This window comes from Phaenicophaeus curvirostris, chromosome 2 (assembly GCF_032191515.1).
Source record: "Phaenicophaeus curvirostris isolate KB17595 chromosome 2, BPBGC_Pcur_1.0, whole genome shotgun sequence".
In the NCBI taxonomy this organism is placed as follows: Eukaryota; Metazoa; Chordata; class Aves; order Cuculiformes; family Cuculidae; genus Phaenicophaeus; species Phaenicophaeus curvirostris.
The window spans coordinates 93,630,000-93,642,811 of NC_091393.1; the positions used below are offsets into that span (position 1 = coordinate 93,630,000).

At 41.9% G+C, this 12,812-nt stretch overlaps 1 protein-coding gene across 7 annotated transcripts in view; it reads right to left on the bottom strand.

Annotated features, from left to right (window-relative positions):
* Positions 1–1,301: 1,301 nt before the first annotated feature.
* MAP4K3 (mitogen-activated protein kinase kinase kinase kinase 3) overlaps positions 1,302–12,812 on the bottom strand; it is an 80,755-nt gene continuing 69,244 nt past the window's right edge. For 6 of the 7 annotated variants that reach the window (XM_069852914.1, XM_069852917.1, XM_069852916.1 and 3 more), the window contains 5 exons: positions 11,434–11,502; positions 11,223–11,315; positions 7,465–7,535; positions 4,826–4,881; positions 1,302–2,793 (listed from right to left, as the gene is read on the bottom strand). In XM_069852914.1, coding sequence (XP_069709015.1) covers positions 2,706–2,793; positions 4,826–4,881; positions 7,465–7,535; positions 11,223–11,315; positions 11,434–11,502 — 377 coding nt within the window. In that variant the 3' untranslated portion in view covers positions 1,302–2,705. Of the gene's footprint in view, positions 2,794–4,825; positions 4,882–7,464; positions 7,536–11,222; positions 11,316–11,433; positions 11,503–11,627; positions 11,701–12,812 lie in introns of those variants that run through there. The other variant, XR_011337063.1, reaches the window with a different exon arrangement.

Here is a 12,812-nt window from a genome sequence, read left to right on the forward strand (position 1 = left end):
TTTACAGAAACTCAGTTTGGCCCAAGCTCAGCCCCTGCCCCTATCCAACTTTGCTCCCAGGTTGGGGAATGCCCCACCACATGGCCCCACCACACTTCCACCTGTCAGCATCTGACTTCCGGCTGGGAGCCAGCAATAGCAGCCAGAATGGAAAGAGCTGGGAGGAGAAAGGGAGGCCACACAGGTTGTTAGAGAAGCTGTGTCAAGGAGCTGCAGGAAGGAACCTTGCTCTCACTGTGCCTGTGATTTGCTTTCCTGGCTCTGACCACGCTCCTATTAGTCAGCCACACGCTGATCCCTATCTTGCATCATGATGGAGGTAGTGGAAGCTCCCACCGCATGTGGGTCAAGGAAACTATCAGTTGATGGCAACTGCAGGACTAGTATGGGAGACCTTTTGCTCTGCCGGACATGCAGGCCCATGGGCTCAGCTGAGGAGCCGAGCAGCTTGGGATAGGTAAGAGGCAGACCCCAAATCCTGCAACAGGACAATTCCTCAAAAAGCAGGAACCCTTTGCTTCTTCCTCGCCTTTCAGGCTAGCACAACACATGGAAAGCAAAGCTGTCCTAGCTACACCAACAGATTTGTGACACGCCTGCCCTAGAGCACAATGCTCTCCTCCTTCCCACATGCCATTACCTTGTCCTCTTTTATTTTTAGCTCTACCCACTGCACCTCAGCATGCATCCTTGTACCAAAAATGGTCAACCACAATTAAATCCAATATCCTTTAGCTCCTGTTGCCCGTCATTCAGCAATGGCCCAACAGCCCCTAAGAGTGAGACACTTGGCCACAGCTGCTGCAGAAACCCCACAGCAGGAAGCATACTTACAGCCCATCAGCTATGCTGTACTTGGTTAAAATTTAGCTACTTATTGCATGTCAAAGTGAGGAACATCTCCCTCGTTGCAGGAGGGAAATCCCCCTTAGGCAACAGCATGAGCATGCTATGAAACACACTGAAGTTCTTGCCTTTTCTGAGAATTAAGCCTCCCAGCAGCAGGCCGTGCATTTCCACCTCTCCGAAAGGGCGGATCTGAGGTTTGGCACAAGGAATGGACAAGACTGGGCCAGCAGAGACAGCAAGCTTTAGTCCCATAAGCAAGAAAAGGCTCTGTTGAAAAAAAATCAGTTTTTCAATCAGAGGTGGAAGAGCAGGTGATGGAGGGAAGAAATCAAACAAGCTGGAATTTGGAAAGACTTCCATCTCAAATACATCTATCCATTGCCTGAAGGCCAAAAGTGTAGTAACGCCTACCCTACTAAGTCTGACTACTCAGACATTCAGAAATACCCAGCTTCTGTGTTTGGCACAAACGTTTAATAGCAGAAATCAAAACTCAGGATGTTCCATTTTAGTCTTACGTGGAAAATTAGTGCAGGTGGTAATCTAATTGTACAACAACATGTTAAAAAAAGTTTATTTTACATTATATACATTAGGGAACGTATTTCAAAGCATTTACCAATCACAACAATAATGCAGGCCATAAATCACTTTAAATTTAGTTGGTTTTAGTGTATATTATCACAATAAAATATAAAGAACATATACAAAAAAGGAGTCAAATGTGTGCATTTTGCTAAAACTTGGCATTTACATACTCCATTGGAAAATAGCAATCAAAAATACTTCTGATCAAAACTAAGTTCCTGTGATGTGTAGTAACCACTGTATTGTTTGAATGAGGTAGTAACTGAATTATTTTGGCCATGTGTTAACGTTGTAAATTAAAAAAAAGTGTGAAAATGGTTATAAGGCCAAAAAAAAGTCAAAATGGCAACATCTTTGAGCCATTTCCACAACGTGGAATGTTGCTCTTTTAATTGTGATATGAAACTATTTGCTAAGACGAAGAGTAATACTAATTTTTATCACTGTACATACTAATAATTCAAACACTTATTGCAGTGTTACAGCCAGGTACCACTAGTCTGGGACTGACACCCATCCATTAAGTATTGTTTTCAAGCATAGAGAAGTAATCTTAAGGAGAGTTTTCAATTAAATATAAAAATACAGGTGTTTAACTGGTTTGTTTCACAAAGAAAACTACCCAAGTAAACAAAAAAAAAAGGAATTTTGAAGCCCAAGTCATATCCACAAAGTCACAGCTTACCTTAGTGACTAAATACATCACATCTCAATACGTTGTGCAAACATGAACACCAGTGTGTTGCATCAAAATTAAAACAAGATTGTAATCTGATTACAGCCTTGGTTACAATTTCTAAAAGTTAAGATTTATTTGTATTAGTAAATTACATATAATAAAATACAATAGTGTTGTTAAATGTACTATATTTGTTGCTAGTATCCCACTTTATAATAAACACGAGACGTCCTTAAAATAGTACCCCAGTTCATTTTTGCACCCTCAGTGACTTTTACATCAGTACAGGTAAGACACTTGTACTCAACAGGAGGAGCTCTATCTACAGAGAGTCAGTGTAGGTCTTCAGCAAGAAGTTTCACTGGAAAATACTGCATATGTACAAAGATTACATAACAGTAAGTTAAGCACTTCTGTGGTATCATAATGCTTATGTGTCCATACCACAAACAAGTCTCATCTTCCTCTCATGCCACAATAAATTATAAAGTAACTGAAGTCAGGTTGCTGCAGCTTTTGTGCAATTTCAGCCGGCCACGAACGCTGCTGCAGCGGGAGCGTTCTCATCATGGCCTGCTGCACGCTGCTCTCAGTAACTGTTCTCATGCCCTGCCAGGATATACAAATTGCTGTTGGCTGTTGGGTTATCCGTCGGCCTACTCTCCAGCACCACGACCCTACAAGAAAAATAAAATGGACACATCAAGTAAGCCTTCATTTAAAAATATCCCTGGATAGAACTGTAAATGTTCTTTCCCATGATCCGTCTGACCAGCAGTCATTTCTCTTTCCCTGGACACCTCTAGTCCAAACGTTGCTCAAAGCAAAGCCAAACTCAAAGCTAGCTCATGGTCTTGTCCAGGCAAGGTGTCCAAGAATCTCTGACAGTCTTTCTGTGCTCCTGCTGCAGTGTTTAACAATGATGTTCTCTCTTTTATCCAGCTGGAATTTCCCTTGCTGCAAGGTATTCCTGTTGCCTCTCATCCTTTCAGTGGGAGCTTCTGAAGAGGGTCCATTACTGCCCTACTGCCTGGGCTCGTGCTTCTCCAGAGCTTGGCAAAGCTAATCCATTAATCAGGCATCAGTTCTGGAAGTCATTAGTCTGCCGTTTGCCATCGGACATGATAGACAACCAAAGGCGACTCTTCTGTGAGTACTTCCAGTCTTTCCTGGAGCCCATCTAACCTAAATCCAAAGAAACCTCCTCCAGCTCTGAAAGTCCCAGAGACAAAGACTTGCAGGCTGAGAGTGACATTGCTTCGTGCAGAATATCTTCTCCCTTACTTATTTCTGGCCATCATTGAAGACAGGAGACTGGGCTAGCTGGACCCTACACTACAACTGCAAATGCCATGGGGTCTGAATCAGACCTTTCTCTTCAAAGAAGTCAATTCTGTTTCACAAACTATTTCAGATTGTTTATCAGGCAAGAACTGCTAAAACTGCTAAATGGACCAGGGATTTTTATGAGTGAACTCTCCTCCAGACACCCTGGAACAAAGGCAGATTGTGGCAAACTCAAATCCATCTATTGTGCCCAAGGAGTGGTGCTTGCTTCAGAACTATGGCTCAAAACCTACTCTCTGTTCGCTGTGTCTGCAAAGGGAATGGCACCTCATGCCATAAAGCATTCTGCTCATCAGAAAAAAGCAACACGCAGACTCTTATCAGACCAATGGCAGTTTTTTGGCTTCTCAGAACTCCAGTTCCTATGAACTGTCTAGGAAATGACAATGTGCTACTAGAAAAAGATTTCACAGCTCCAACAAAACGTAAGACAGTGCTGCAATGAAAAGGCTATCTGAATAAATTTGAGCTAATGTTTATTGCAGTGCAAAGTCTAAACATTGTCTCAGACTTGAGAGATTACTAATGCAAGCCAGAAATAGTTGGAACTGTGTTTGGGGAAGAGGACATTATTTTTCCAAGGCAATGATTTGCAATGTCATGCTCTGTTATGCAGTTGTACGCGTTTTTAATTCAGCTGCGCTGCCTCTCAACAGCTAGGAGACATGACATAATAAGGCTGACCTCCATGCACACCTCATTGGAGCACAGAGGGTAAAACCCTCAGATCAGAGATGATTTTTTTCTTACAAGTACTCACTACCAAAAAGCTATCGGGTATTGCATGTAAGGCAGAATCCTCAAACCCCAGCCAGTAAAAATTGCTGCTAGACAGCTGATAAAGTATAGCACCATTCCCTGCTGTTGATGTTATGGGTAATTACAGGGCTGTGCATCAAGCTTGGACAAGCAGAATGACCTGAGCTGTTGCGTCACGAGGACAACCATCGGAGTTCCTTTCTGGGGGTGAATGTGAGATACAGAAATTTTAAAGTATTTTTTACATTTGTCTCAAAATGTGGACCTACTGCAGCAGAGCATCTGAAAGTAAAGACTTCACCGAGTTAAAAAAAAGAATTACAGCACAAAAAGGAAGATATTTCTGGAGATTTTGACTGCAGCTGAACAGGAGCTCACTTGCGTGGCCAAGTACTTCTGGAAGCCCACAAACAATTTGAGAAGAAAATTTTTTTTTTAAGGAAGTTACTTAAACTTGAAAGGCTGAAAGGTAGACATGTACAGAAAGGAATATGTAAGATGGCTAAAAATGAGTTACAAGAAGCAAGCGAAAAGAACTTTTACAAGGTATGAGGGACACATTATTCTTCTATTTTAGCATGACATGTTCACTACTTTTCATACCTGTCAGATCCCAGAAGCCTGAATATCCTCGTGTTATCAGAAATTTCTTGTGTGATCTAGACAATAAAAATAAGACCAGTGTTTATATGTGTTTACATGTTAAGTGCACAAGGGTTTTAATTTTGTTTAAAAAAAAAAAAATCAATCTAGAGCAAAGTACTATGATTGATATTACCAATTTATTGCTAATTTAAATCAGCTAGAGAATTTAATGCAACTGTCACTTTTAAATCAGATCCAAGTCTTCTGTAATTCCTGCCACATTATATGAATTCCTCTAGTAGCAACTGCAAGCACAACTGCAGGGCTTAGCGCTGCACAGCATCCAAGCTACCAGTGCAATTCTTTTTACAGCCATGACTGAAATACGCAGCTGTAAGGTGCAATTTGTCTCACTCTGGAGTAGACAATCAAAATGCACCAGGCAAATCACATGTAAAATGCTTTCTGTTGAAATTCTGAATCATAGCAACGATGCAGTAAAAGTCCATAATCTGAAAATCTTAACAGAGAAACAATCTAATTTGTTGTACTTAATGCCTGTTGTGAAAAGAAAGCATGGCATTTTGGCATTTCAGACTAGTGCAACAGAGCTTTGTTTACTGTGGGTGAACTGTACTTCTGTGACATAACTTTATGTTCACATGAATACCAAAGAAAACATCATGTTAATAAAAAAAAATAATCAACTGAAGTCTACTGCATACTCCATGAACAGGCAGCATGGCTCACAAAGCTCCTTTTCTCCACAGCCACATTTCATATTCTTGAGGAATCCTTCCCAGATCCTAGTAGTGTTAGCTGACTTAGTGATTTAAATTATAGCATAGAGAACTTGCAAGAGAATTTTAATTCACAACACAGTTCCTCACTTCATTAAATAAATTACTTCCTCTTTGCAGTGGGGCTGAGTCTACACAATCCTGGTCCAAATTTTGAGTCTCTTGTCTCAGAATTCACACAGTTCCCTGTCTCATTCTTCCCACTCAAAACACTGTGGAAAGTCATAGCTGTGGAAAGAAATAACTTCACAAGGAGCTCAGATCATCCCTCATTAGACCAGCTGATATTAAATTAGGGAATGTGTTCAAAGACAAATGTGCTGCAGAGTTAAGTTGGTCAGATTTTTGTCATGTGTAACTGCTTCCTACATCCCACACTGTATAAAACTCCCCAAAAGTAATTAATAAGGTCAAGATCTAAGCCTGGTAATGCAGGCTTTTCATATTACAGATGAAAAGGAGTTTACTTTTTTCTTAACAGCTGAGGCTAGTAGGACAGGCAGAAGTGAGAAGGAATTTTACACAGCCCAGAGCTCACTCTTGATATGTTCTACAGAGAAAAGATTTTAGGTGACCTGCTTTCTGACAATAGTTCAGTTCTTCCTTCTCTCTTCATTTAGGTGCTGGCTTTGGCCAGCATTCCTCATGCTTTTCATAAACAATATAAAGTATCCACTTGTGCTGCAGCACTCTGGGGCATGTCCTTTAACAACCAGATCAGAGCTGCTGAGTGCCAATGGGTAAAGTAATCCACTGAGTCTTGCAGAACGCTGCTAGCAGGGGTCTGGAGTGGGAGAAGCATCTAGAAGCATCAACTCCTCTTCATGGCCTGTGCTACCAGCAGGGTGCTGCAGGTCCCCGCTATGAGGTTCCTGGGAGAAGGACAATCATGCCTGGGGATCAAAACGTGCACAAATGCCAAAAGAACCATTTGCAGATTTTGTTATGAGTCGTCTGACTCTAGTATTTGGTTCAACTTCCCACCAAGAGCAGGCTTACTGTCAGCACACATGAGGTCAGTGGTGACTTTGTGCAAATAAATGTAGTCGTGTAACAATGTGGAATATCTAAGTTTGGCACAGTGTGACTGTACGTGTGCTCTGAAATACAGTTAGTCATCATGAGTTCAATTTCCCAGCCAATGCAGCACTGATGAAACAACCGTGAAGTTTGTAAACGTTCTTTAATAACTGAATTAAAAGACTCATTAAAATCCCACAAAGCACAGTATTTCCACTAACACATAGATGCAGAAGGTTCACAGCAAGAAAAAGAGAAGTTGGGGAGGTACTTATAATGGTTTGACTATGCCTAATAAGCACATCAAACTGCCTGAGAAAAGGGACTACGCAGAAATTTCAGAAAAGAATCATTAGGTTAACCTGACATTTTTCTCCTGAGAATGGAAAACGCTTCTTGGGAAGGCTGGGCACTAAAATCTTCAAAGTGCTTGTACGCCAAACAAACACGGAAGGTACTAAAAAGCACCAGGCAACTTATTCGGCACTTTGACAAAAAGCTAAAGCTCAGCAGTGGAGTGTGCAGCTCCCAGCAAAGCCCAAATTTTGGTTCAAATTTAATTTTACCAAGAATTAGACTTCCATATTTTTCTATGGCATCATGCCCTGGCCTCTTGTGGCTTTCTACTCTCTGTGTTAGAATTGACAGAAGGTCTTGTATAGCTTCACTAATTAGTTTGTAGCTTATGAAACACACTCAGAATGAGACTCCAGCTTCCAGGTCCAACTTAGGAAGTTACTGAAATAGTTTACTCCTTTTCAGACCACAGCATTATGCATTTATCCTGTATTTAGCTTATATTAGAAGTCAGAGTTCAAAGCAAAACGCAATACTTACCTCATTTGATCTAAAACTCCTTCCTTGCATTCCGTGTTTCCAGAACGCTAACACACTGTCCTGTAGACAGACTGGTAACAAAGAACACTGGAATCAGTTTTGAAGCATATCAACTCATGCTTTTATGGCCAAAAGCATATGACTGCAATTGTGAAATCTGTTCATGTACGTTTTATTGTTTCATGTTCAATCACACAGCCTGCAGGATGTCTCACAGCAATGGCTGAACCTGCTTCTGAAGTAGCTGCATTTAAATATGTCTATTTTATGAACTGGGCTTAAAAAAAAAAAAATCAAAACAAAAACTAGAAAAAGTTCTAAAACTGTCCTTCTGTCTAGTCCGAAGCATGTTCTTCCCTTTTAACAGGAAACCTCTCCTCTTTCTAATACTAGCAGAAAATATATATTGAGTTTTAGCAGAAATGCTACAGGGATACTGCAGTGACTTTTTCACTTTCCCAGCAACTACGGGCTAATATGGTCCTTCTGCAACAGCGACACAAAGCTTTACAGAGCCCTCTACTTCCCAGCCCCTCCCCTTGTCACTCTTCTGGTTTGAACTACAGCAGTTTTCTAGCTTTTCAGTTAAGTTCATTAAGAACTTCACTTTCTGAAAGCTAACTGCATGTTTTTCAGACAGTGTTTCTGTCTTTTAAGTGTCTAGAATGCTTCTGGTATGCACAAAGGCCATTGCTTATATTTGCTCCTATAGAAACCAAGGCAATCCTTGAGCTGGTGGAATGCTGTAAATAAAAAGGGAAGAAAAGGGTGGCACTTGCAGGGAGGGGCAGGCAGGACAGGTGACCCAGAACTGACCAACAGAGTATTCCATCCCACATATGTCACACTCAGTATAAAACAGAGGGATCATGAGGGTCAAGCTCTGTTCTTTGATGGCCAATGTCTAGTGAAGACCTAGTCTGTCTTTGCCTTGATCCCAGATCTGTGTGTTCCTGAATCCAGCTCCCTCCTGCCACACAGTCCAGCCTGCGACCTTTCCCTGTGCCTGCTCTGCAGCATCTGTGGTGATAAAGTCAGCAAGAGAGAGGCAATTTCATATATCTGTATATATTTTATTATTTTCTTATTATTAATATTTTCCTTCTTATTACTATTGTTTCATTAAAGCTGTTTTAGTTTCCAACCCACAGGTCTTTCTCCTTCATCTCCCTTTCCTCTTTCCCTGGCTGGGGAGAGAGAAGGGAACTGGACAACAACTGCTTGCATGTAGCTGCCAGTCAGGTTGGGGCTAAACCATGACAGTCACAAAGGTGGAGACAAACACTTGCATCCAAAACCCATGAAAGGAAATGCATCTAGGGTCTTCCTCAAAGATCCTGAAGGAAGGATCTATCCCACCTGCATCCAGCATCCTGCCCCTGGGCAGGTTATGCAGGAAGGCGTAGAGCTATATTGAGACACTATGAGGCCAGAACAGGACATGAGTATCTCCTTTTTGATGAGCAAAGAGAGGACCACAGTGTGCGCAGAGGTCCCAGAGGTCTCTCAGTCAGCAGCTTCAAGCACAAGTGCTCTTTCCTTCCTTTCCCCCTCCTGAGACATAAAAGTAATGTTTTCCATGACAATGGTTTTTTGTTCCCTTCTCTGGGGGACATTATGTTTGAAGTACCTGACATCCTAAAGTTTCTCCTCAGAAGTAAAGTCACCTGAGGAGTCAGGTCGCTGTGGAGTACAACCTTGTGATTGACTGCCATCCTGCAAAACCTAACACCCAGAAGCAACTTTACCCTCTCCCTTATTAAATCTAAGCCCTGGTACTTCACATGCTCCCATGTCTTTCCTTGAGTGCTCGTCATTTGGGAAGTTCAGCACTCAGCACTGGTGAGACCACTCCTTGAATCCTGTGTTCAGTTCTGGGACCCTCACCACAAGAACGATGTTGAGGCTCTGGAGTGAGTCCAGAGAAGAGCAACGAAGCTGGTGAAGGGGCTGGAGAACAGGCCTTATGAGGAGCAGCTGAGAGAGCTGGGGTTGTTTAGCCTGGAGAAGAGGAGGCTGAGAGGAGACCTCATTGCTCTCTACAACTACCTGAAAGGAGGTTGTACAACTACCTGAAAGGAGGTTGTACAACTACCTGAAAGGAGGTTGTACAACTACCTGAAAGGAGGTTGTAGAGAGGAGGGAGCTGGCCTCTTCTCCCAAGTGACAGGGGACAGGACAAGAGGAAATGGCCTCAAGCTCTGCCAGGGGAGGTTTAGGCTGAACATTAGGAAAAAATGTTTCACAGAAAGGGTCACTGGGAGGTGGAACAGGCTTGCCCAGGGAGGTGGTTGAGTCACGTTTAAAGGACGGGTGGGCGAGGTGCTGAGGGGCATGGTTTAGTGATTGGTGGGAATGGTTGGACTCAGTGATCCTGGAGGTCTTTTCCAACCTGGTAATTCTATGATTCTATGAAATTCCCTCCAAGTCATTATTCTTTTTGCCACTGTTCCGCCTTTTCTGGTGCTACCCTCCTTCTGTGCACACATCCTTCCTCAACCCTCTTCCAAAAGCACGTGATGCAATCTAGGTATGTAACCACTAGAGAACTGTCAAAATAAATTTGTCCTGTCTTTCTGTTTCACAAATCTAATTAATTCTGATTCTTCAAAAGAAACCAAAATCTAAGTGTGACATATATAATTTCATCTTTGAGCTGATTTATAAAAATGGACTGCATGAACACATATGCAGAATGAGTTAGCCATGAGTGACTCACAGAGCTTGCGTAGGTTGTGTCAAGGTATTCCTTTAGAGGATGAAGGCCCAACATGGGAAGACTCCAGGGTTACAACTCTATTCCAATTGCTCCCAGGGAAGCACATTACAGAGCATGCTGAGCCCTTTCACTGAGCCTTCTCACAAACAGTCAAATACATAAGATAGTGTTTCAAACACCAAAGACTTGACAGGTAGCATCTCCAATTCTGTATTCTAAGAGTAAACAAGTTAATCATAGAATATCTCGAGTTGGAAGGAAGCCATAATGATCATCAAGTCTGACACCTTGTTCCTCACATGACTACCTAAAACTAAACTACATGACTGAGAGTGCCATCCAGACACTCCTTGAAGTCTGACAAGCTCAGTGCTGTGACTGCTTCCCTGGGGAGCCTGCCCCAGTGACCAAGCACCCCCTCAGTGAAGAATCTTTTCCTAATGTCCAACCTGAGCTTCTCCTGATAGCAGCTTTATGCCATTTCCACCTGTCTATCAGTGGAGACCACCACCTCTCGCCTCCACTGCCTCCCTGAGGAAGTTGTAGACTGATGAGGTCCTGCCTCAGCCTTCTCTTCTCCAAGCTGAACAAACCAAGTGACCTCAGCTGCTCTTCATAAGTCTGGCCCACCAGGTTTTTCACCATCCTGGTTGCCCTCCTCTGGACACACTCCAGTAATGTGACGTCTATTCAATGTTCTCTATATTAAGGCAACCAAAACTGCACCCAGTACTTGAGGTAGGGCTGCACCAGTGCAGTGTAGAGTGAGACATGTGCTTCCCTCGACAGGCCAGCTAGGTTGGGCTTGAGGCACCCCAGGGCACACTGTTGACTCCTATTCAACTTGCCACCAACACAGCCCCCAAGATCATTCCACAGGGCTGCTCTCCACCTTCTTGTCCCCTCATTTATAGGTGTAGACAGGATTACCGCATCCCGCGTGGAGAAACTGGTGCTTGCTCTTGTTAAATTTCACACAGTTGGTGACTGCCTAACTCTTCTAGTCTATCCATTCACTCAGTATTTAAATCCAACTTACCTATTGATTCAATCTGAAAGTCAAACGTGAGCTCCGATGACAGTTTGCGGCTGGATTTTAACCTGCCTTGCAGATTCACTATTTTTATGCAGCCTAGACAATAAATAGGATATGTCAGCCAAGAATCAATCTTCAATACAAAACCAAATTTGCAGACAGACAGTATGCATGTTCATGCATATGTATGTATTTAGCTGATACTAAAACTTACAATCCAAACACACCAAAATGGTATCTCTCTCCAGCTGTGTTACATGTACAACACTTGTCTCTGTAGTGTCTATAAAAAAATGACAGTGTTAGTTCATAACAAATTACCATGAAATTTTAAATGGAAGTTCTAAAGATTGAGACAATTTAATGTGTTAGTGGTTTTTTTTTATCTACTTAAAATAATCATCTTACCAGTGACATTTCTCTTCTCTTAGAGAGGCATGTCCACTTATCCAACATGTTGACTGTGACAGGAAAACTGAAGCTGTAATATTAAAGTATGGGCTTAATCCAGCCTTTTTGAGCTTTGTCACAAAAGCAAACTCATGTGTATACTGTTCTCCCTTTATTCTCAGCTGGTGTCATTTAATATTGCTGTTGCAAAAAAAGGCAGATATATGAGACTATCCACACTAAACCTGAATGCTGTTTCATACCATCTTTCTTCTGCCTTTATTTCTAAATCTTGCTAGGGACTTTTATATTAGTACTTAATTCTTGTTGTTATTTTCAGACCTCCCATCCCCAGAGCTTCCAAAAATAAGGGATTATTTCCTTCTCCCAATACTTAAAAAGAAGAATAACCTTCCTCTCTTCTGAGTTACAGCTGCAGCAGTCTCCATCACAGCAAACAGGGGGATCTGACCCACAAGTGATTAGTGGACATGTCAGCTCAAAAAAGAAGGGTAGTTTTGGTCTATTTGTTTAACATGAAAATTACACAAAAAGCAGGTCTTATTCATTCAATATTACTACCAGCAATTCTGCAGGTATTCTTTCATACAGAAAAGAGAAACTCAATTAATCTGTTTGAGATAAGAAACTCTAACATATTACCTAAAATACAAAAGCTGCTTTCACTTAAATAAATCCATAGTCCTGTTGAGAAGCAAAAAACTCCTCAAGGGTGATGGCAGAAATGTGTTCCTTGAGATGGTTCCTCCACCTCTTTTTTGCTGCTTGTCTTGAAGGGTATACGTTTATGATCTCAATCAATTTCTAATGCATGGTCTTAATCAAAGGTGGAGATAGCCATGATGAAAACACGCAACAGGAGGACTGGAGGGTGTACATCTGTGCCACCATGTTATGCAGTGTGGAAACATGCACTGCACTGGCTAGAGCCGACAGAAGGGTGGCACGGGGAGAAGCCCTCTGCAGGAAGTCTCTGGCAACTAATTTAAAAAAAAATGTCTTTAAAAATACATTTACAAAGAAATGTTTGGTATCAAACAACGAACACTACTTGATGGAAGCTATTTGTGACCATGTAGTACACGCTTTCTTTATTTAAAAAACACTGAAAAATCTGTTTCACTGTATTATTTCTCTCTTGCCAGCAGGGGACAGGAATAAACCAATATGACATGAGGGTTT